This window comes from Bos taurus, chromosome 27 (genome assembly GCF_002263795.3).
Source record: "Bos taurus isolate L1 Dominette 01449 registration number 42190680 breed Hereford chromosome 27, ARS-UCD2.0, whole genome shotgun sequence".
NCBI lineage: Eukaryota > Metazoa > Chordata > Mammalia > Artiodactyla > Bovidae > Bos > Bos taurus.
Window position 1 is genome coordinate 16,267,648 of NC_037354.1, and position 25,888 is coordinate 16,293,535.

At 40.4% G+C, this 25,888-nt stretch overlaps 1 protein-coding gene across 2 annotated transcripts; it reads left to right on the top strand.

Moving 5' to 3' along the window:
* The first annotated feature begins 1,676 nt into the window (after positions 1 to 1,676).
* Positions 1,677 to 22,438, top strand: KLKB1 (kallikrein B1). Of its 2 annotated transcripts, NM_001046352.2 has the most exon segments (15): positions 1,678 to 1,770; positions 2,365 to 2,423; positions 4,392 to 4,554; positions 6,452 to 6,558; positions 7,196 to 7,355; positions 8,860 to 8,969; positions 14,467 to 14,626; positions 15,768 to 15,877; positions 16,014 to 16,182; positions 16,277 to 16,389; positions 16,545 to 16,710; positions 18,430 to 18,605; positions 19,502 to 19,597; positions 21,348 to 21,487; positions 21,985 to 22,432. In NM_001046352.2, coding segments are annotated over 14 exon segments (1,911 nt in total). In that variant the 5' UTR covers positions 1,678 to 1,770; position 2,365; the 3' UTR covers positions 22,168 to 22,432.
* Positions 22,439 to 25,888: the final 3,450 nt, after the last annotated feature.

A 25,888-nucleotide genomic window follows, 5' to 3' on the forward strand; every position in this document is an offset into this window, starting at 1 on the left:
TAACATAAAGTAATCGTGGACAAATGTGGTACCCCATTTTCTTCAATGTCTGGGATGATAGAAGGAAGCCTTGGGGAACATTTTAGAATTCTGCCTATCATTGCCTCTTTCATCTTCTTTCTGATTTGCTCCTTCTGAATCCACAAGCAAATCTTAAGTTTTATTATATTATGAGAACATATGTTCCACTATGAGAAAAATTCAGAAGAAACACAGGAGAATATTTACATAGATCTAAACCGGTACTCGCACCATTTAGGGAAACAACCTCTGAGGGTTTCTGCTGTGATCTGGAGACAGGGCAGTTTTTTTCCCGTCACCTTTTTTTTCCTGATGAGGCCAGTAGCAAAGGAAATCACCAATTTAGATTCTTTAATATTGCACAAGTCAGAGGATTCCCTTTTGTTGTTTGCTGGTATGTCAGTTGATACCCTGAATTTAAATGGATATTTAAATATGCAGTCTGAATATTTGAAATATGCTACTTCATTACAGCCAGAAAAAAACGTTTTACTGGCAACATTTTCCTACATTCTTAATAAACATAGTTCTGCACTGCAGTAACATGCATTAAATATTTATTTAAGAACTCCCTAAAAATCTAATTTATTTGCCAGAAAGATGTACTGCATCTTTGAAGAACAGTTAGAAAACAAAGGAGATTTAGTGGGCAAGGGATTGTAGTCTTTACATATTTTTAAAAGTAGAGGAAAGAGAATAAATCATTTCGTATAGATTTAATAGGTCAATCTAGAATGATAGATAGAAGTGGCAAGGAGATATATTTCAGTATATAGGGAGATTTTTTTCTTTAAAATAAAATTCCCTGAACAAGAATAGGCTCCTAGGAAAACCAGCATGTTTCTTTCCAGTCTGCTGCTGCTGCTGCTGCTAAGTCGCTTCAGTCGTGTCCGACTCTGTGCGACCCCATAGACGGCAGCCCACCAGGCTCCCCCATCCCTGGGATTCTCCAGGCAAGAACACTGGAGTGGGTTGCCATTTGGTCTAGGTGTCCTGAGAGAGAAGTCTACATTCTAGGCTAGGAGTGCTAACTCTATCTGAAAAGGGGCAGATGGTAAATCTTTTCAGCTTTGCAGGCCATACTGTCTCTATCACAACTACTTAACTGTATAGGGTAAAAGCAACTATGGATAATACAGGAGTGAATGAGCATGAGTGTTCCAATAAAACTTCATTTATAAAAACAGGCACTGGACCAGATTTGGTCTGTGAACAAATTGTCAAACCCTGCTACGTTCTAATTCCTGAACTGGATGGGAGGAAGTCCTAAATATTGGTCAATTCCATTCCATCCTACAAATCTCACTGTTACAGGATTCCTTCACAAAGGAAGGCATGGATACCATTTGCTAAAAGGCTCATCATGACTTCCAGGAGGATGGATCCCTTTCCACCCCCTTATTCATATGTATCCAGGTCATTATACTGGAAATGTCTAGTTAGATACATTATGAGCCCCAAATAACTAGGAATTTTGGGGACATTTTTAAAAATGGAAACGTGTACATGAATTATGTGGTCCTATTATGAAATAGTTAACGTATTAAATAGTTGAACACAGAAATGGGATGTTCATAGAATATGTTGACAGGACAAAAAGTTGAAACTCTTGGCAGAACACCAAAGTCAATATCGGAGCCAAGCAAATACTGCATGCAGAGCCCTGTCGGGAAAGCTTGAAGACTGGCCATTTTTCAATGGCAAGAGACACCCTCAGCTCCAGAACCACGGAAGCAATTGTGCTTTCAGGTAGAGGATTTCTATTATTCTGATTGCTTCCAAATAGGTGTTTTTTTTTTTTCCATTAAGCATTGTTTTTACTTTATAAAGCAACTATTAGTTGACATTCTAATTTCCTGTGTATTTAGAGAATGTAGAAGGAACTGATGCTCTTATATGTGGAAACATAAGAGTAAGATATTTTTCAATCAAAGAGAACATTGATTAAAAAGTTTAAAACGGGCTTGAATATTTGGAATATCTATCCTTAGGGATTTTGGACAGATACCATTACCATGGTTTACAGTAATTTTCCTTTTGCTCAAATCAAGAGGTTTCACAAATGTTTAATTTCCCTCTACCATTCCCTTCGCATAATTGCTAAGAACATAGGTACCAAATGGACAATAAACACAAGAGTAATCTAGAGGTCTCAATTTGTATCTCATGCCAAGTCCTTGAGCGTAAAATGTTCAGAAAACCATTGCCTTCTATACTGATAATTGTGTGCTTAGATTTGCTATCCAGACATTTACAAGAAAATCTGTATTACCTTAAATTAAGATTCGTGTTAAATATGATCTATAAACAGTAGAGTTATGTGCCTGTTGCTTTCTCTTTTAGGATGATTGCACTCAGGCAAGCAGCTTACTTCATTTGCCTGTTTGCTACAGTTTCCTGTGGTGAGTGGATTATCTCTAAGATGCGAAGTTAAGGGTGAGGGGGAGAGTAATCAAGCAAGACATCCGACCCTCAGGACACATATCCTTTTAAGGTTCAGCACCAACTACCACTTGGCAGATATATCATCCTAGACACACCAGAAGGAGGGGCCCATAAACGAGAATGTCTTGGCAGGTGTCGACAGAAACTTCTGTTTGGAAAAGACTCTCCACAAAGCAGATCTTAAAACAGGCAGCCCTCTATTCTTATTATCAACATTAAAAAATCAACTTTATCTGAATATTCAGAAGAGTGCTAGGTATTTTATAGCATCTGGGTCCAACCCGAGTACCATAATATGTACTCAGTACATATTTTTACTCTTTTAGACTTCTGGAGAATCATTTCAGAAAAGGAAGTACCTAATTTATATTTAATTTAGGAAGTCATCTATTTGAATAGTTTGAGTTTCACCATCAGGTTTTTATCTTATTTCTCTTTCTATTCATTAAAATTTCACAGAATAGGAATGATTTTAGACACTGTTTTTCATTAATTATTGTAGAATGGAGTTTTTACGATGCCACCATTATGGGTGGTTTCTGAGTCTTTGTTGACTTAAGAAGACCACATCACAATGATGTTTATGGCTAAGACAAACACTTCTAAGTGTCTAGGGTGAGGGTTACATTTGGCAAAAAATAAATTTTTAAGGAAGAAGCTTTTATCCCCTAAACCAAACTCCCCTCCATCTGTCCCCTCATTCCAAATTGCTCTTCTGAGCCATAATCATTACGACATACAAATACACTGAATGCTGAAGAGTAGAAGCCAGAGATGCTGTGAACCATGGTCACTTCAATTTTATTATTTTTGAAAATAATTATGATCATGCTAGGGAAATTAGAGGTGCAAATTAGCAGAAAATGAGAAAATACCTGTCATCTGTAGTCTTATAATACAGAGATGGGCTTTGTTAAAAATATCTTTTTCAGATATTTTTCTGCATGTGTCTTTATACACTCTGTTATTAGATACTTTTTTGTAACTTATGTTTCCCATTTATAGTGATCTTTCAAACAGATAAATATATATCATGTTTTTGGAGCTTAATATTCTTCTCTATCAGAGAAGGCAATGGCAACCCACTCCAGTACTCTTGCCTGGAAAATCCCATGGATGGAGGAGCCTGGTAGGCTGCAGTCCATGGGGTTGTGAAGCGTCAGACACGACTGAGTGACTTCACTTTCACTTTTCACTTTCATGCATTGGAGAAGGAAATGGCAACCCATTCCAGTGTTCTTGCCTGGAGAATCCCAGGGACGGGGGAGCCTGGTGGGCTGCCGTCTATGGGGTCGCATAGAGTCGGACACGACTGAAGTGACTTAGCAGCAGCAGCATTCTTCTCTATTCATGATATTTTTGTATGCACATTCTTATATACATGTTTATTTCTGTAGAAAAAACTTTGGAAATTAAAACACCAGATATAGTAAAGTGTGCATATTTTTGAAGGTTTTATGATATATATCATCAAATTATCTTCCAGAAAAGTTGTTCCCATGTTAGAAGATAGGGAGAAACCAAGCTAAGATGGCATTTGAGGGAAAATAATTTATGTACAAATTATTATGGTTGAGCATTATAAATGAAAATCAACCAAGTATTTTTATGCATAGGTACCCAAAAACTAATTTTAACATCATGCATCAAGCCCTAATATAACACTATTTCAGGAATTCCTTGGCTGTCCAGTGGTTAGGACTCTGTGCTTCCACTACAGACATGGGTTCGAGCCCTGGTCAGGGAACTAAGATCCCACATATTGTACAGCAGGTATATTTCATCCTGCTTCTGCATTTAGTCATGTCATAAGATCTCTGGGTATTCCATGGACCAATTAGGAAGGTTTAGAACGCAGATACATTTCTTTTAAAATTATTATTTCTTCCACATTAATGTGTCTTTTTTCAATGATTCTGTCATAGGATGCTTGACTCAACTATATCACAACATCTTCTTCAGAGGTGGGGATGTATCAGCCATGTACACCCCAGATGCCCAATACTGTCAGCTGATGTGCACCTTCCACCCTAGGTGCTTGCTCTTTAGTTTTCTTCCTGAAAATTCAACCAGTGATGCAGACAAAAGGTAAACGCTGATATTTCTTTATTGGGGAAGCCAATTTTCAAAATGGAATCAGTTGTGTGCACCATATAGCAAGATTATGTTTCTAAATGGCCAGCTTCATTGGAATCACCTAAGCAGATTCTTAGGCTCAAGCTCAGACCTATCAAACCAAAGTCTCTTGGGCCTGGAAATCTGCATTTTAAACAATGACTTAGAGCCATAGAAAGTAGTCTTTTCCTATCCAAGACCTCAAGGAAAACATTTGAAAATCATTGAGTTAAGAGATTATCTCGAGAGGGTCTAACGCTGCTGCTGCTAAGTCACTCACTCGTGTCTGACTCTTAGCGACCCCGTGGGCTGCAGCCCACCAGGCTCCTCTGTCCATGGGATTTTCCAAGCAAGAGCACTGGAGTGCCATTGCCTTCTCCTGAAAGGGTCTAATAATAGGCGAATATTTCACCTGAACAAGAAAGGTACTTGCTGTCTGATGCATGATCACACTTATGGATAGCATAGTTCTTAAGATACTATAGAAGGCAAGCATTTTGTTGAGAAAATAATTAAAATCCATCTTGTAACCTTGGGAGAAGGGAGGTCTGAATGATGCCTATAATGAGCCAGTTTGGCCACCTACAGTATTCATGGCATGTGTATGCCTACATGTGCATGCATGTGTGTGTGTGCACGCGTGTGTGTGTGTGCACACATGTGTGGACATGAACATATATTGTTAACTGGTAATTTGAAAAAGTAAGAGCATTTGAAAAGTAGTTGGTAATGAAAAGTTTTACTCAGTCATAAAGTTGCTCAAGTACAACCACAGTTTTATTATAATTTTCTTTACTTTTGATCAATATCCAGAATGAATGTTTCTTCCTTGTTCCCATTTCCATATCCATAATTCTTTTCCTTTGTCTTTATTCTATTTGAATTAAAAACTAGGAGTTAGACTGTCATTCCATGATTCTACAAGGAAAATGAAAATGAAAAGGTTAGCCGTGTAATCATGTCCGACTCTTTGTGACCCCATGGACTGTAGCCTACCAGGCTCCTCTGTCCATGGAATTATCCCAGACAAGAATACTGGAGTGGGTAGCCATTCCTTTCTCCAGGTAATTTTTCCCAACCCAGAGACCAAACCCAGGTCTCCTGCATTGCAAGCAGATTCTTTACCATCTGAGCCACCAGGGAAGCCCTCTACAAGGGAAAACTTGTATAGCAAACCTAGACTGTATGTTAGAGGCAGCAACTTTTCATTTAAAAAGTTGAATTGGGTTCTAGAATCCTTTTAAATAAGGAAAGTACATAAAAGTTGACATTAAAGACAGAATGAAGTTTTTTAGTAGGTGTGGACTGTAAGGAGTTAGTAGTCAGGATGAATACCAAATATAGATGCAACTCTCATGATTGATTTAATTTCTTTTTTTTTTTTCTTTTAATTTTCTTTTATTTATTTTTTTTTTGAGAGTATGTTTTTTTTTTTGTAATATATTTATTTTTTTTTAATTTTTAAAATTAAAAAAAAATTCAGGTATACACGTGCTCCCCATCCTGAACCCTCCTCCCTCCCCCCTGATTTAATTTCTTAAATGAAAATATTTATAACAACAATCACCAGGTGGGAACATAATTCCCACAAAGTTTGGGAACACAGGAAGAATCATTCCCTCTTTTATATGATTGACTTTCTCTACTTGAAATGTGAATATAAAGGAAAACAATGCTAAAGGTAGGTATTACAAAGATTGTTAGGTATTAAGGAATTGCCTCTAAGGATGTTTTTTTTCCCAGCAGGTCTCAGGCATGCTGTAGTATTTTCCTTATTTCCGGCTGTATTTATAAGTGCATAGAAATGCTAGACATTTCCTCAATGTGTGTTTATCATTCTATTTCTTATTAAACTACTTTTAAAAAACAGGTTTGGTTGCTTCTTGAAGGACAGTGTTACAGGAACCCTGCCGAGAGTGTCACGGACAGGTGCAATTTCGGGACATTCTTTAAAGCGATGTGGTCATCAAATTAGTGGTAAGGTGTGATTTCTGAGCTCAGTTTGAATGGACAGTGGGTCTACCTTAGAACAGCTTCTGCTCAAACTCTGTAGGACCATGCACTTTTGGAACGGAGCACTTAGAAAGATAACAGAGATGGGGTTGTATTCTGGATGCACGCTCTTATCTTCAGCAGTCCTCTCACACTTGAGGAGCCTCTATCATTTATGAGGCTGGCACTTTGGTGTCAGATGTACAGAAAGTAAATACACAACCAAATAATAGTCTCCCCTTGACTCCCAAACAGAAACAGACCGACAGAGAACAAACTTAATGGTTACTAACAGAGAAGGGTGGGGGGAGGGATAGATTGGGAATTTGGGATGGACATGTACATACTGCTATATTTAAATAGATAACCAACAAGGACCTACTGTATACCACAGGGAACTCTGCTCAGTACTCTATAATAAGCTATATGGGAAAAGAATCTGAAAGAGAATGGATATACGTATATGTATAACTGAATCAATTTGCTGTTCCTGAAACCAACACATTTGAAATCAACTATAGTCCACTAGAAAATTTAAAAAAAAAGCTACCCAGCCCAAATTGATGATTCACTTCCAGAAGGGAAACTGATTGAATTTGTTCCGTGTGTTTTATTTGGACAGCTTGCCACCGAAGCATTTATAAAGGAATCGATATGAGAGGAGTCAATTTCAATGCATCTAAGGTGAGAAGTGCCAAAGAATGCCAAGAAAGGTGCACCAACAACATTCACTGCCAGTTCTTCACATATGCCACGAAAACCTTCTTCAGTGCAGAGTACCGGTGGGTAACATTCAGTGTCTGTTCTTTCTGATGGTGTTTTCAGAAGCATAACCTTTTTTCCTTCATAACCATTTCTTCTCCCAACTGAAAATCAGAGAGAGTTTTTAGGTTTAATCAGTTTTCTTAGTCTTAGAGAGAATAAGAATATTTTTAAAGAGATGGAAATACCAGACCACCTGACCTACCTCCTGAGAAACCTGCATGCAGGTCAAGAAGCAACAGTTAGAACTGGACATGGAACAACAGACTGGTTCCAAATAGGAAAAGGAGTACATCAAGGCTGTATACTGTCACCCTGCTTATTTAACTTATATGCAGAGTACATCAGGCAAAATGCCAGGCTGGATGAATCACAAGCTGGAATTAAGATTGCCAGCAGAAATAGCAACAACTTCAGATATGCAGATGGTACCGCTTTAATGGCAGAAAGTGAAGCGGAACTAAACAGCCTCTTGATGAAGGTGAAAGAGAAGAGTGAAAAAGCTGGGTTAAAACTCAACATTCAAAAAACAGATCATGGTATCTGGTCCTATCACTTCATGGCAAATAGATGGGGAAAATGTGGAAACAGTGTCAGATTTCACTTTCTTGGGCTCCAAAATCAATGTGGACAGTGACTACAGCCATGAAATTAAAAGACACTTGATCCTTGGAAGAATAGCTATGTCAAACATAGACAGTGTTTTAAAAAGCAGGCATCACTTTGAGGACAAAGGTCCATATAGTCAAACCTATGGTTTTTGCAGTAGTCATGTATGGATGTGGGAGTCGGACCATAAAGAAGGCTGAGCACCAAAGAATTGACACTTTTGAACTGAGGTGCTGGAGAAGACTCTTGAGAGTCACGTGGACTGCAAGGAGATCAAACCATTCAATCCTAGAGGAAATCAACCCTGAATATTCATTGGAAGGACTGATGCTGAAGCCAAAGCTCCAATATTTTGGCCATCTGATTTAAAGAGCTGACTCACTGGAAAAGCCCCTGATGCTGGGAGAAAGTGCGGGCAAGAGGAGAAGGGGGCAACAGAGGATAAGATGGTTGGATGGTACCACTGACTCAATGGACATGAGTCTGAGCAAACTCAGAGAGATAGTGATGGACAGAGAAGCCTGGCATGCTGCAGTTCATGGGGTCGCAGAGTTGGACATGACTTAGACACTGAACAACAGTCTTATTATTTTATTCAATTTTGGCATCATTTTTCCTGAAGAGAAAAATTTCCATTTGGTCCGCAAATACCCTGTGCTTGTGGAGTGAGATTTCAGTAGAATAATGTCCTATAGAAGAATAGTTCCTACTGCACCCTCACCCTAACCCTCCCTCTATAGAGGGGGACATGTCTGTTTGATGAATAACACAATTTCTAACTCGCTCATCACGGAGGTCACTGTTCTGATTGCTTTGTTTATTTTCCACTGACCATGGATCATTTTCAACAGGGAATGGACTTCTGCAGTCACCTTGAATTTAGGAAGCAAAGTAACCTCTGTTTTTCACATTCAGGAACACCTGCCTATTAAAACGGAGCCCACAGGGGACACCCACGCGTATAAAGGTGCTGAGTGATGTGGAGTCTGGATTCTCACTGAAGGCCTGTGGAAACTCGAAAATTGGTAATTGTATGGCTCCTACTTCACTGTGTGGGCTTCTTCCCCAGTGGCTCAGTGGTAAAGAATCTGCCTGCAATACAGGAGATGCATGAGACACAGGCTCGATCCCTGGGTCGTGAAGATCCCCTGGAGAAGGGAATGCAACTCACGCCAGTATTTTTGCCTGGAGAATTCCACGGACTGAGGAGCCTGGTGGACTACAGTCCATGGGGTTGCAAAAGAGTCAGAGACAACTTAGTGACTGAACAACAAACAGGGGAATACTAGTCATTATGCTAAGAGCCTTGGCTTTGTAGAATAATGGACATTTGAGCAGTCTTCACATCAGTCAGTGAAACACTGTACCACAAGGAAGGTCAGTGAGGGCAGATATTTATATAGTCCTTCATTTGATTTGCACCATAGAGAATTAAGGGTTTCCCTTGTAGTTCAGACGGTAAGGAATCTGCTTGCAATGCAGGAGATGCAGGAGACACAGGCTCAACCCCTGGGTTGGGAAGATCCCCTGGAGAAGGAAATGGCAACTCACTTCAGTATTCTTGCCTGGAAAATCCCATGCAGGCTACAGCCCGTGGGGTTGCAAAGAGTCAGACATGACTGAGCGTGCACACACACACACACACACACACTTCACTGTGTGATTGTACTAGGCAGAAAAAGAGCCTCCCCAAAACATCCACATCCTAATCTCTGGAATCTGTAAATATGTTACCTTACAGGGCAAAAAAGGCTTGATTAAATATGTGATTATGTTAAAAAAAAACTTTGAGATTATTCTGGATTATGTGGATAGACCCAATATAGTCACAAGGGTTCTGATAAAAGAAAGAGAAAGCAGAATGATCAGAGAGTCAGACAGAGAGATCAGAAGAGGGTACACTTCTGGCTTTGAAATGGAGGAAGCGTCCCTAAGTCAAGGAATTCAGGCCTCTAGAATCTGAAAAAGGTAAGGAAAAAAGTTCTACAGAAATTCCCAAAGGAACAAAGCCATGCCGGCATCTTGATTTAAAGCCCAGGAGGACCCATTTCTGGAGAAGGAAATGGCAACCCACTCCAGTATCTTTGCCTGGAAAAGTCCCATGGACAGAGGAGCCAGGCGAGCTACAGTCCATGGGGTTACAAATAGTTAGACACGACTGATGACTAAGCACTACACGTTATTCCCGTTATGAAAGAACTAAGGACAAAGATCCATTTCAGACTTCTCGACTTCTGATCTTCAGAACCGTGAGATAATAAATCTGTGTTGTTTTAAGCCACTAAGTTTGGGATAATTTTTTAAGCAGCCCTAGGAAACTAGTACAGTGACACTGTAGAGAAAACTATATGGTCATTTCTTAGTGGTGTCTATTATCTAGTGAAAGGACTCTGGCATAATAAATCAATGAAACCCTATGTTTCAGACATAGGGGTAATTTTAATTGAAAGAGCCAGAAAATTTGCTAAGATAGTCCGTCTTATTTAGCATATCAGCATGGCAATGATAACATGTTACTGAAACCAAATTATCAATAGCCCCTTCTATACAGTATCAAGTGCTGACTCTGCGCCAAGCCCTGAATGGGGAGCTGGGCTAGGCTCCTGCCTTAGAAGACTGGGAAGTTGGCAGCAATGCCTCTCTTTTCCCATTGGTTCCCAGCCTCCCCCAGCACACCTCCTCCATGCTGTGCTCCAGATTTATTGCTTCAAGTTAAGTATTATTTAATTTTTTACTATTCAGATTTGGTTCTTTTCTGTAATTTAATTTCTGGCTATTGGTATTGTCTGGTGAGACATTGTTTTCATACTTCAGTCCTTTCTTGAAGATTTTTTTTTTGGTGTGTGGACCATTTTTAGAGTCTTTATTGAATTTGTCACAATATTGCTTCTGTTTTATGTTTTGGGGCTTTTTTTTTTTTTGCCCATGAGGCATGTGGGATCTTAGCTCCCCTACCAGGGATCAAACCCATATCCCCTGCACTCAAAGGCAGGGAAGTCTTAACCACTGGGCCACCAGGGAAGTCCCCTCTCCAGTTCTTTGGACATGGTTTCCTTTAGTTCTTTTACGCATATTTAAAATAGCTGATGTAGAGTCTTGGTATAGTAAATCCAATGTTCTTGCTTCCTTAGTGATGGTTTATATTGACCTTTACTTCTGTGTATGGGCCATATTTCCTTGTTTCTTGACAAGTCTCATGATTTTTTTGTAAAAAAAAAAAAAAATCAGACTTTTTAAATGCAAGCATGTGACAAACTCAGGACATCAAATGCCCTCCTTCCTCAGAGTTTGTTGTTGCTGTTGTTGTTACTATTTTGTGTTGCTGTCGCTGTTTGAGGACTTTTCTGAGCCAATTGTGCACAGTGTTTAGCCTCTGTGGTGACATGACCACGGATGTCTGTGCTCAGCTTCCCCCACAGTTTTCTAATGACAGGACAGAAGTTTGTTTGGGTGCCTAGAAGTAGTGAGTTTGCCAGCCTTGGACAAGGGGCTTTTTGTGAGACTTAGGGCATGCGTTTCACTGCCCTGCCCTTTACAACTTTGCCCTGGCCTCCACTTTCTGCTGACACGGAGTTCACAGAGGTCAAAGTCAGTCCTCGGTGAGGGCTCGGGGCTTTCCCAGCACGGGAAATGTGCAGAGCCTCTGTCAGGCACACAGTCAGCTCTATACAAGAATATGGCTTTCCAGATTCCCAGGAATATCTCAGAGATTTTCAAACTCTCGGTTTTCCTTCTAAGATTCTCATTGGCTTGTGGTATGCCCCTGTTATTACTACTGACTTAGGCAGCTACAATGTTGTATAATAGTCACAATCTTTTTTTTTTCTTGACAAACACTTTCAAGGAAAAGGCTGTTGACACTGAGGAAGTTCTGAATCAGGTCGAAGAAACTCAGTCCTTGGGAATGGGGTTTTCCTGAGAACCTCCAGTCAAATGATGACAGTTATCTGGGGACAGGGCTTGGGAGTAGCTCCAACTCTGTTCTGCCCCTTCCTGAGGCCCATTAGGCTGCTGGTTTTCCCCACGATTGTGGGTATTTTCAAGGCTTCCATGGAGCTGTGGAGAGGGGATGAGAGGGCAAGTTAAAAACCTCACAGAACTCAGGGCTCTTGCTGAGACTTGGCTGTTGTTCTTGGATAAAAACTCCCTGGGCTGTTATAAGCCTTTGGTTCGCTTTTGGACTTATGAAACGACATTAATTTTGACATTCTGGCCAGTGCTCTTGTTTCTTTCTTTTTTTCTTTTTTTTTTTTTAATGGAGGAAAGGGTTTTGGAAGGTCTTTACTCTGTCGACATCTTGTAGCACTTTTGAGAAACAAAACAAATGAAAACGAAACTAGCTTTAAAAAACAACATGGTCTTTGGAACATAGTTAGCCCCTGTCCTTTTGTCATCTGGACGGGTCAGACTGTGACTGCACTTTATATTCAGCAAATGTGTTCCGTATTTTGTTTGGAGCAACAGACATGTCAAAAGAGAGTAACCAAGATCCTGAGATATCTAGAAACAGGAAAATAAGATACCATTAAAGAAACAGATTAGACATTTAACCCTAAAAAGTCAGGATGACTGTTTTAAATTTTTGTTTTTGAAGAATGGTCATTGGGAAAAGGATTGGACTAATCTGTCTGGTTTCATAAAATAGATACTGCTATGACGAAAATAAGAAGAAATTCTGACTCCTAGAGTGGTCCAGAAGTGAACCTTGTCATGAGGTAGTCAGCTCCTTGTCATTATAAATGTCTGAAATAAAGGTTGAACTACTTGAGAGGATGTAGTTGAAGGTAGACATGGAATCCCATAAATTCTCTTCCAGCTTAAAGTCTGATTTTTTTAAAAAAAGATTTAAGTAGTTGAGATCTAATTTCCTCAACTTCCCATCTGAAGATATTATGTGTGGCAGGCACACTCTCTTGATCCAACTATGTTCATTTAAATTTGAATTCTTGTTGTCTTTCTCATAATTGCTACCATTATTCTTTAAGCTTACCTAATTTTAATATAATTTGTTTTTGTTGTTCAGTGGATAAATCATGTCCAATTCTTTGCAATCCCATGACTGCAGCACATCAGGCTTCCTTGTCTTTCACTATCTCCTGGAGTTTGCTCAAATTCATGTGCATTGAGTCGATGATGCTATACAATCATCTCATCCTCTACCACCCTCCTCTCCTTTTGCCTTCAAACTTCCCTAGCATCAGGGCCTTTTCCAACAAGTCAGCTCTTTGTATCAAGTGGCCAAAGTATTGGAGTTTCAGTTTCAGCATCAGTCCTTCCAATGAATATTCAGGGTTGATTTCCTTTAATCTCCTTGCAATCAAAGGGACTCCCAAGAGTCTGCTCCAGCACCACAGTTCAAAAGCATCAATTTTTCAGCACTCAGCCTTCTTTTTGGCCCACCTCTCACATACGTACATGACTAATGAAAAAACCATAGCTTTGACTATACAGACCTTTGCTGGCAAACTGATGTCTTTGCTTTTTAATAGGCTGTCTAGGTTTGTCGTAACTTTCTTTCCAAATGTCCAACTCTGTGACCCCATGGACTGTAGCCTGCCAGGCTCCTCTGTCCATGTGATTTCCCAGGCAAGACTACTGGAGTGGGTTGCCATTTCTTCCTCCAGGGGATCTTCCTGACTCAGGGATCAAACCTGTGGCTCTTGCTGTGTCTCCTGCATTGCAGGCAGATTCTTTACCGCTTAACCCACCTGAGAGGCCCTAATAGACTTTTAAAGTGATAGTTGCTCAGTTGTGTCTAACTCTTTGCGACCCCATGGACTATACAGTCCATGGAATTCTCTAGGCCAGAATACCAGAGTGAGTAGCCTTTCCCTTCTCCAGGGGATCTTCCCAACCCAAGGTTCAAACCCAGGTCTCCCACATTGCAGGCAGATTCTTTACCAGCTGGGCCACAAGGGAAGCCCAAGAATACTGGAGTGGGTAGCCTATCCCTTCTCCAGTGGCTTTTCCTGACCCAGGAAATGAAACACTTTATGCGTTATCAAACTGAGTAAATAATAAGAACATAAGTAAAAGTATAATTGAGATATAATTATATTATGGAAAATGAAAGTGGATTTCCTCTTGTTCTAATGGGTACACGGCATTTTTGTTAGAAATTTAGGTTTTTGTTGATGTCTTTATTAAAACATTTTTCAAAATATTCAGGAAAACATAATACAAAAGCCCATGTGCCTAAGGCCTGAATTTCAGGGTGAGGGTAATATAAAGAAAATATACACAAAAGCTGAGTAGCTTAGGTATTTCAGACCAAGCAGGATAGAGCACAGGTTAAGACATTTTATTTCTCTGACATAGGTATCTGTCTTTTATCAGATTGAGACCAGATTTTTCTTCTCCCAAATGGCAAACAACAGGCTTGGGGACATTTCAACAGACATTTTTTTCACTAAGGATGTGTGATTCTATGAACAAACAGCAGTCATAGTTTCCTTAGTTATGATGACGAAGTACAAGCATATGTAGCATCATGACATGTGCGTCTCCCCCGTGGGTTCACAGGCTGCCGCGTGGACATTTTCCAACACAGTGCGTTTTCAGATGTGGATGTTGCCGGAATTATCGCACCAGATGCTTTTGTGTGTCGAACCATCTGCACCTATCACCCCAGCTGTCTTTTCTTCACATTCTATACAAATGCATGGAAGACAGACTCACAGAGGTCAGTAGGCGTGTGTCACGCTTGCTACTGTCCTGGCATCATTTTCATTTTATACTTTGAGTTTTTCCCAAGTGTTTTCATTTCCCTCAAAACACTTGAACTCATAGAATGAACTTATGGTGACCAGAGGGGAAAGTGGCGGGGGAGAGGGATAGTTTGGGACTTTGGGGTGGACATGTACACACTGCTATATTTAAAGTGGATAACCAACAAGGACTGTATAGCACGGGGAACTCTGCTCAACGCTATATGGCAGCCTGGTTGGCAGGGGAGTTCGGGGAAGAAGCATATATGTGTATGTATGGCGGAGTCCCTTTGCTATCCACCTGAATCTATCACAACATTGTTAATTGGCTATACTCCAATATAAAATAAGTTTTTTTAATTAAAAAAAACACACTTGAACTCATAGTTTATTTTATTTATTTTTTTTTAATTTTATTTTATTTTTAAACTTTACATAATTGTATTCGTTTTGCCAAATATCAAAATGAATCCGCCATGAACTCATAGTTTAAATAGGTGCTCTTCTGCCAGGTGCAGATTAGTTAAGAGATTAGCAGAATTTCCTACCCATCTTCTCTTACTTAAACAGACCATCCAATCAATGAAATAATAACCCTGGATACCTTTTCTACTAATCTTAATGTTTTGTATTAGCTTGAAGTAAACCACTCACTGGGAGCATATCCTTTAAGCTCCTTTGTTCTGACCCCAGTGTTTCAGAAACTAGAGCCCTGTTTATCCTGATCAAGGTTCCGGTTCCATCTCTTGACCCATAGATAACCTGTCCTTTTCTTTACACACAAGATGGAGCTAAGAGAAGGGTATCAAGTTATAATAGCATCAGCAACATAAATCCCCAGAATCTGTTCTTTCTTCTTTTTTTTAAATTAGAAGGTAGAACTTTACCATTCTCCTCTTTTCGGGCTATCTGTGCCTATAAGTTTTCTTCAGAGGGAGATGTGGCTTGATTTACATTTAATCTCTGTAATTCACTAGAGTCCTGTAGTCTGATGTTCTTTGGAGGGAATTTCTCAGAAGAATAAAACTTGCAGGGGGTGTTTTTTTGATATTAGGTGTTCTTGTATTTGCCTTTAATGGGGTTTTCTTTCTTTCTCTTGCTTTTTTTTGACAATAGAAATGTTTGTTTCCTTAAGACTTCCCAAAGTGGGAGCCCGAGTTCCCCTACTCCTCAGGAAAATGCCATCTCTGGATACAGCCTTCTAACCTGCAAACAAACTCTGCCTGGTAATGCGATTTGATAAAAAAATATTACACAAAATGTGATACATTCTATGATCTTCTAACAAGCCTCAGTGTTCCAGAAACTTGTGTATGTGTGGCTTATCATTTGCATTTTCTATCGTTTTTACATTTGTCATAGGCACAGAGCCCTGCCACTCCAAAATTTACCCGCAAGTTGCTTTCGAAGGAGAAGAGCTGCATGTGACCTTCGTGAAAGGAGTGGATGGTTGCCAAGAGACCTGTACAAAGATGATTCGCTGTCAGTTTTTTACTTATTCTTTATTCCCAGAAGACTGTAGAGGAGAGAAGTTAGTGAATGCTTATTTTTCAAAAACAGTTGGCAGATAACTTCCTGGGCTTTCATCCTCTGAGGTTTAATCTCATGCTGATCATCTTGTCTAGGTGTAAATGTTCCTTACGCTTGTCTTTGGATGGCTCCCCAACTAACATTACTTATGGGACGCAAGCAAGCTCTGGTTATTCCTTGAGGTTGTGTAAACGTGGGGACAGCCGTGGTGAGTAAATCTCACTTTGTAGAGGGATGTCTGAGTTGTTTAGATAGCTTTTTTAAATCTTTTATAATGGAACTATGTGTCTTGTTTTCCTTAATTGAAGGGGACTGTGATTCACCCTCTGATCCCAACCATTAACTTCAATGCTCTCTTTTTAGTCTGTACAACAAAAAGGACACGCATTGTTGGAGGAACAAATGCTTCTTGGGGAGAGTGGCCCTGGCAGGTCAGCCTGCAAGTGAAGCAGAGAGCTCAGAGCCACCTGTGCGGAGGGTCAATTATTGGACGCCAGTGGGTCTTAACTGCTGCCCATTGCTTCGATGGGTAAGCTTTGGCTGCATCTTATCTGGAGTTGTATCTTGCCTCTTCATTTTGAAGACTCTATAATCAATGTCTCCATCATCATGTCAGTTTATTAATATCCATCCCTCCACAAAGTTACAATAGCTTTTGGTGGTAATAACTATGAAGATTTTCTCTCTCAGCAACTTTGCCAGGTAACTCAGGGATAAAGAATCCGCCTGCCTCCAGGGAAGTTTCAATCCCTGGGTTGGAAAGACTCCCTGGAGGAGTAAATGATAACCTGTTCCAGTATTTGTGGCTGGAAAATTCCATGGACAGAGGAGCCTGGTGGGCTCCATAGGGTCAGAGTTGGACATGACTGAGCACCCATGCACGCCATTGTTAACTGTAGTCACCATGCTATCTGTTATATCCCCAGAACTTATTTATCCTATAACTTTGCTCTAGATAGTAATTTTAGACTTATTTTGCATATATCCATATTTAAAGAGTTAATTTAAATGTTCACACTTCCCAAAATATAGATATAATTTAAATAGTGTTGAGGTTCCTCTCATTTGCCCTATTAGAGGTGTTACATAAAAACTGGGTTTTCCTCTTGGTTGGATGTCAAGTCAAAAGACACAACCAAGCCAAAAATTGGGAGAAGGAAGGATTTATTATTGCAGTGAGTAAGGAGAACACTGGGAATCTTTCCCAAAGCAGTTGTGTCCCTAAACAGCAGAACTGGAGAAGTTTTAAGCTAAGGGTACATGCATATTCTTGAAGGGCCTTAGCCTGAGTCCAGGCCTTAGTTGATTGAAGTCATGAGGGTCAGAAAAGGTCACCATCATCATGCCTTAGGTTCCAGTTGATCTGGTGGTTGAGAGCTTCTGGCTAATCTTTGCCATTGGAAGACAACTAGGAGTCTTTACAGCTGACCCATAATCTTTGCTATTGTTACTTCTCTTACCTGTAATAGTCCTTCATCTCTGCATTCTTTTATTCCCTTTAAGATCATTAATTACTGAGACCTATTCAAGGACAGGGCTTCCTGTGGTTTAGTCATAAAGAATCTATCTGCAATGCAAAAGACATAGGTTTGATCCCTGGATGGGGAGAATCCCCTGGAGGAGGTCATGGCAACCCACTCCAGTATTCTTGCCAGGAAAACCCTATGGACTAGTGGGCTATAGTCCATGGGGTTGCAAAAAGTCCAACACGATCGAAGCGACTGAGCACATTCAAGGACTAGTGTTGTGGCCCCACTTAAGTCACAAAACGGCTTAAGCTAAAAATGGTTTCTTTTATATCAAGAAAACCATGACTGGATCTCTTTCTCTGGGGACCCCCTACCCTATCTGATTACAGGGAGACTTGTGTACAGTCATTCTTTCTTGCCAGTTCTGAATTTCATGGAAGTGATTGCTTTCAACTTGGTGAATGATTTTCCATGATAAACTGCGAGACATCTCCCGAACACAGTTTCTCTCAGAAAGGGACAGCAACATTCTTGTATATTCACTTACAGAAAACATGACATAATTATACACTTTCCAATATTTTTAACTAAATCTTCAGAGTTCAGCACTGCTGCTGTTGGTGCTAAATTGCAAGGAGGAGAAATTAGGTATGTAAACATACATTATACATAGTATTTTCTTCCCAGTTCTTTTTTGAAAGGTAAAGTGAAAGGAGAAAAGAGCAATATCAAAGGCCAGTCTTTCTGGTTTCAAATCAGTTCTTATTTTTCCCTCCTAGGCTTCTCTTGTCAAATATTTGGCGCATTTATGGTGGCATTTTAAATCTGTCAGAGATAACGACAGAGACGTCTTTCTCACAAATCAAAGAGATTATTGTCCACCCAAATTATAAAATCTCAGAAGGCAGTCATGACATTGCCTTAATAAAACTTGAGGCTCCTTTGAATTTTACTGGTACGTAGCATGTTTAAGGAGACATGTATAGCTGAACTGTGTTGGTTTAAATTTTCACATCAGTTTCAAGGAGGGGTCAGAATCTAAGGAGACTGTCTTTATTTTCTGGTTAATGAAGTTGCGGGAAAGATGAGTATTGCCAGGAAAAATAATTTGAGACTTGACATAAAATGTCTTCTACTTAAGGGCCAAGATGTGTTACTTAGTTCTTTCAGGAAGGAATACAGCTGCATATTATACTATTGAAATAATAACAGACATGGAAGGGAGCATGACTTCCTTTGACAAGAGTAGCCGGATTTGCATTGCCTTGAGCATAGGCATGTTAGGAGTATCTGAGGGCAAGCATATTCAAATATTAATTTCCAGGTGAAATCTGAGTAGGGAAGAGACTGCTGGACAAGGCAGTTCTGGGAGACAGTAGCTTTGTGGTTGGACGGGGTGCATTTGGAGGTACAAAAAGCCCCACAGTTGCTAAATGCCTGCTGGTTCTGCTAAAGATTCTGTGTCCTCCGGCAGGATGTCCTTGCCTCCAGTTACCCCACCATGGGATTCTTATTAAAATCAGTTAATAAGTTAAAGTGCCTAAAAATCATGCTTAAAACAGTGTAGACCCCTCTGCTATTACTATTGAGGGAATCATACACAAGAACTTGTAAAGGCTCTTGACAGTAAATTTGGGTTCGGAGCTTTAAAATTTAACACCCAAAATGACTGTGATTGGTGAGACATTTTCTTGAGTCACTGACCTTAGAAACTGAGTGGAAAGTAAAAGGTGTATTCTACTCGGTGCTACTCTAGAGAAAGAGAATATAGGGGCAGGGAGAGTATGTCTTTTTAAAGTCAATGTCCGTAACTAAATCTAGCCAAACTCTAATGTAAAAATTACCTTTCAGATTTGCAAAAAGCAATATGCCTACCTTCCAAAGATGATACAAAACCAGTTTACACTGACTGTTGGATAACTGGATGGGGCTTCACAGAGGAAAAAGGTACCACATGGCATTTTATATGTTAAAACACATGGAGTAGATTTGTTTAATTGGCCTCTAAAGTTATATCCAGATTTGTGATTTTTTTCCTAACTATTCATTTCCAGATATGTATTCAGTAATTCTTGAGAAGACAGTTTTGCTTGGTCCTGGAAAAATTCATAGGGTAATCTCTTAAGCATCTTTGTTTGACTTCTCCTAAAGGATTGGTCCCATACAGGACTAACAACTTCCCCAAGCTCATCCTGTCCTCAGAATTAATAGAGTTCCCATCTCCCAAGGCCACTGTTATCCCTTGGATTAATAACCAGGAGTACAGGCAGACATGTCATCTCTCTTTCTGGAAGGTTTTTAAATCTTTTTTTAAAACACATCCTTCCTGCAACCTGGTAAAGCCTGCGAACCTCTTCTCTAATGATGCTTTTACACCCATAAATAAAACACACAGGATTACAATGAAAACCAATGAAACTGCAACTTATCAGAATACTTTGAAAATGACAGTGTTAATAGCCCAGTCGTGTCAGACTCTTTGAGACCCTTGGACTGTAGCCTGCCAGGCTCCTCTCTGTCCATGGGATTCTCCAGGCAAGAATACTAGACTTGATTGCCATGTTCTCCTCCAGGGGATCTTCCTGACCCAGGGATCACACCTGGGTCTCCTGCACTGCAGGTGTACTTTTTACCATCTGAGCCACCAGGGAAGCCCTTATTTCTTAACAATTAATGTAAATCAACTTTATTATAAATTGTATAGTTCATTCCTGCCAAATTGAAAACTATAGATTTTAAAAACTGTTTAGAATTGCAGTATAGTTGATTTACAATGTCGTGTGACTTGCTGTTATATAGCAAAGTGAATCAGTTGTACATATATCCACTCTTTCTTAGATTCTTTGCTCATAAAGGTCATTGCAGAGTATTGAGTAGCATTGCTCATACCATATAGTAGGTCCTTATTGGTTATCTATTTTATGTATAGTAGTGTGTATATGTAGATAACCAATAAGGACCTACTATATATGTTGAAGGGCTTCCCAGGTGGCATTAGGGGCAAAGAACCTGTCTGCCCAGGCAGGAGACTTAAGAGACTAGAGTTGGATCCCTGGGTCAGCAAGATCCCCTGGAGGAGGACGTGGCAACCCACTCCAGAATTCTTGCCTGGAGAATCCCACGGACAGAGGAGCCTGGCGGGCTACAGTCCATGGGGTCACAAAGAGTAGGACTCAACTGAGCTACTGAGCACACATATGTATACTCTTTCCAGTTTTACTGAGATATAATTGACATACATGAGTGCATAAGTCTATGCTATACAGAATAATGTTTGACTTATGTATGTCGTGAAATGATCACTATTATAAATTTGGTTAGCACTCATCACCTACTACAGATGCATGTGTGCTAAGTCACTTCAGTCGTCTCTGACTCTTTGTGACCCCATGGACTGTAGCCCACCAGGCTCCTCGTCCATGGGATTCTCCAGGCAAGAATACTGGAGTAGGTTGCAATGTCCTCCTCCAGGGGATCTTCCCGACCCAGGGATCGAACCTGCATCTCTTTTGTCTGCTACACTGGCAGGCAGGTTCTTCACCACTAGTACTACCTATGAAGCCCCTATCACAGACACAGACATACAAAAATTTTTATATGAAGAAATGACCTTCATGGAAACTTCAGCATTCTCATTTAAGACTGTAGTCTTACTTCTATATTTATTTTATTGCCTTCTTCTGATGTTGCCTCACAGGTAAAATCCAAAATACCCTACAAAAGGCAAATATTCCTTTGATATCAAATGAAGAATGCCAAAAAAGTTACAGAGATTATAAAATAACCAAACAGATGATCTGTGCTGGCTATAAAGAAGGAGGAAAAGATGCCTGCAAGGTAATGCATTACAGTATGAAAAACACACAATAGGCCACTTGAGAAAAATCATTTCAAAATATGTTTTTCCAAGAGCAGTTCTCTATAGCTTTCTAAATGACTTGGAACCAAATAACCTGATAATTTCATATAAAATCTTTTAAAAATTGAATATACACCTATAATTTTTATATCTATCTCACAGCAGGAGTATGCCATCTTTAAGGGAAGACAATTGTGCAGACAGATCATTGTGCTAAAACACAAGCACTTTAAGTTTATCTCACCTTGGGATGTGATGATGCCAAATTTTCTGTGTTGGAATGAACAGAAAACACCAACTATATACTGTTGAATTAGGTCACTTTTACTATGTCCAACAGCTCATGGGACACATGAAATATCTGAAGAGCTACGAGAAATTGTTTGCGTGGTGTGTGTGGTATGACTACAGAATTTTAAAGGCACATCCATCATAACCTTCTCTCATTTTGCTTTTTCCTCTTACTGTGACACAGGGTGATTCAGGCGGTCCCTTGGTTTGTCAACATGAAGAAACATGGCATTTGGTGGGCATCACTAGTTGGGGTGAAGGCTGTGCCCGCAGGGAACAACCAGGAGTCTACACCAAAGTTGCTGAGTACGTGGACTGGATTTTAGAGAAAACCCAGGACAGCCATGGTCAGCCTTTGAGGAAGTAGCCAGCTTGAGAAGCTTCATAGACACAGGGAAGAGCCCCCCTTGGAGTATTCGATTAACACCCTGTGTCCAATTCACGTGCTGAACCTTGGGGTTTCTCATCTGCAAAAACCCCAGAGGACAAGAGGATTGGTGTCTACCTCTCGTCCCTGTCATAAAAGGAACAATGCATAACGCTTTCAGCATTCAGTAATAACACCGTAATGGGAGAGAAAAACAACTGAGTATCTCTACAATTGTTTGTTATAAAATAAAAATGGCAAAAGAGTGTGATTCACGTGTTTTATTCTGACAGTGAAACAGAACGGAAGATAAGTGACTCCAGGTTGTAGCACGTTGCCTGAGATCATTCTAACCTTACCACTGCCTCCGGAACTCAGTCTATCCCAGGGATGATAAATTCTTCTCTCAGCCTCACCTGCACAGTCATTCATACCTACTACTGCCTGCCTCACTTGGGGTGAAGAGCCATTGATCTTGGATTTTGTTCTGCCAAGTGGAATGGAAGAAACCTGTGAAATGTGCACTTTTGCAAGGAAGAGATGGGTTATCTGAACCTGGAAGATTAGCAGCGCAGCTTTCCATGTCGGCCTCTTACCTTGGTTCCCTGGGCGTTGCCACAGGGCTCCAGGCTGGCCGTGCAGGGGAGACCTGCGGGGCTGCAACTGTCTGGGTGCAACTTCTGCCGTAAGATACTCACGTAGCCTTCGTGGAAGGCAGGGGTCTGATTTGCTGGGGGTTCAGTGGGCTTCCCAGGTGGCGCTAGTAGTGAAGAATGTGCCTGCCAATGCAGGAGACATAGGAGACACAGGTTTGATCCATGGGTTGGGAAGATCCCCTGGAGGAGGGCTTGGAAACCCACTGCAGTATTCTTGCCTGGAGAATCCCATGGACAGAGGAGCAGTCCATAGGGTTGCAAAGAGTTGGACACGATTGACTTGGCACACACAGTGGATCCTGGGTTCTGCAGTAGTAACCCAGAGGCAGTAATAAGTAAATTCTTGGTGGTAGGAAACAGTCCTGGAATGAATGATATTAATTCTTATGTAACACAAATTCCAAACTTGTCAGTGACCAACCACCACAACTGATATCAGGTAGTTACATTCCATGCCACTGAACTGACTTGACATTGACACAGAATTTGACCATTCACAAAATACTGGGTAGGTAGAAAGAACTAAAGATGGAGGGAACTGACTGAAAGAAAACCACAAGGTCTGAGTCATTCATAAACCACACAGTAAGAAACTGAAGAGTTAAGGGCTTACTCCACAAATAAATTCCCCAGATTTTGTAATATCCGGCTGGATTCCCTGAAATGATTAAAAAAAAAAAACCCCACAACTTCAACTTTTACTTTAGTGTGCAACACAGATAGTGTGGGTGTTGTTTTATATTTAAAAAGAAAAAAACTGGTTTGCAGTGAAAATCTTTTATCTTCGCTACTAGTGTCCTAAAGGATGTTTGAATAGGACTTGAAGGGCTTGCAGTGTAATCCTTGGGCTTTTTTTATTTTTATTTTTTATGCTTGGGCTCTTGCTGGTCAGGGAATGACCTCCTTTGGGCAAAAGAGGACAGCTTTAAATGTGAAGCTCCTCTGGGATATGCTAATCATTTTAAAGTTGCCAACTAGAACCAGTGGTGCTGGACTGGTCTCTTTATTACCCATCATGTGTTCAATACAAGGGGAAACAGAAAGAGCACTTCACCCAGTAAGAGCGTCAACAAACAGATGTGTGTAAGAGGCTAAGAGGGCCAGAGGCTGGCATGACTTCACTTTCATGAGGGCGAATGGACAGAGGCGTGGGGCAGCACCGAGCCTGAAAGTCAGCACTGTGCCACCAGCATAGCAAGCTGCAGAAAGCCGAGCACATGTATACATGTGATACGAGGTTAGCCAAGGGCTCCCGCATCTGTCTCATTCCTCACCGAGGTGTGGGAAACATCTAAGGTATACTTAAAATTTATTAAAGTGGGAGCCACTTTCATTCACATCTCATAGATTATGAATGGGCATTCACGTCTAATGAATGAGTATGTCTTTAGGCTCAAGATGAAGCAATGGTGGCTCAAAGAGGTAAAGAGATTAGTTCAAGGTCACCCGCAAGGACAGAGTCAGGAATACGACTTGATATTCATATCCCAGGTGAAAGTTATGAGCAACGTAGACAGCATATTAAAAAGTAGAGACATTACTTTGCCAACAAAGGTCCAGGCTATGGTTTTTCCAGTAGTCATTCCAGTAGTCATGATGCTTTTGAACTGTGGTGTTGGAGAAGACTCTTGAGAGTCCCTTGGACAGCAAGCAGATCCAACCAGTCCATCCTAAAGGAGATCAGTCCTGGGTGTTCATTGGAAAGACTGATGTTGAAGCTGAAACTCCAATACTTTGGCCACCTGATACAGACAGCTGACCAATTGAAAAGACCCTGATGCTGGGAAAGATTGAGGGCAGGAGGAGAAGGGGACGATACAGAATGAGATGGTTGGATGGCATCACCGACACAATGGACATAGGTTTGGGAGGTCTCCAGGAGTTGGTGATGGACAGGGAGGCCTGGCGTGCTGCAGTCCATGGGGTTGCAAAGGGTCAGACATGACTGAGCGACTGAACTGATGTATCCTAGGTCCATGTCATGTTGTCTTATGAGGAAGATAAAAAATGACAGGAGCATGTATAGCAGTCATTCGCAATTTTCATTATCATCTAAAGCAGTGGTTCTCAACTGGACACATTCCTGGCCAGGGGACTTTTGGCAATATCTAGAGACATTGGATTGCCACACCTGGATGACGCGGGTACTAGTGGGTAGAAGCCAGAGATGTTGGTAAACATCCTACTATGAACAGAACAGCCCCTCAGAACAAATAATTATCTAATTATTAGTAATTAGTAAATTACTAATATTACAAATATTAGTAATGCCAGGGTTGAAAGGTCAGTATTAAAAGAGAATGAAAAGGGGATATTTCAGGGACAGCAAGGAAGAGGTTTCAGGACGTGGGAGTCTGTGCTTTTCTTCAAAGCAAGTCTTGATAAGAAAGGAACTCCAAGAGAAAGCTGATGTTGGCTGTGACTGAGAAAGTGCAGCTGTGCGCTTTTTCCTGTCCCAGACAGAGAATTTTAGGCCACCAAGGATCCCAGCTTCTAACTTATTCTTGGGTCTCTATAGACCAAGTTCTGGATTTTTCCTGAGATTTTGTCCAGTAATTCCCTATTTTCATTAAGCTTCAAAAGCATTCTACTTCACTGCGGGGGGTGGGGGTTGGGGGAGAAAGCTTTAAGAGAAAAGTATTTAACATTAGAATTCTAATCTGCAAAACATTAGTCGAAGAGAATTCTTAGAATACTTGGTGTCAATTTGAAAAGAAGCTCTGTTTAATATGGAAGAGTTCCTACACAGGTAAGACTCTTACTCTATTTTCATTTGAATAGACAAGAATATTTCGGAATCCTTATATTATTTCGAAGGCTTTAGAAATTTCACTAATTTAGCGAGATCAAATTTAGGAAAATATTATTTGGTTTCCCAATGATGTATATCGCTTGTCAGAGTCTTTCTGTTTCTCTCAATAGAGTTGGAGGCTTATCATTATAATCTTTGTACTAAGGCTTTAGGAAAGAGATGGGGTTTCATGAAGTTAACAGTACAGGGAAATAAGGACCTTACATAATTTCATGTATCAGTTTTCCACAAAAAGCTTTCCTGGCATAAATTC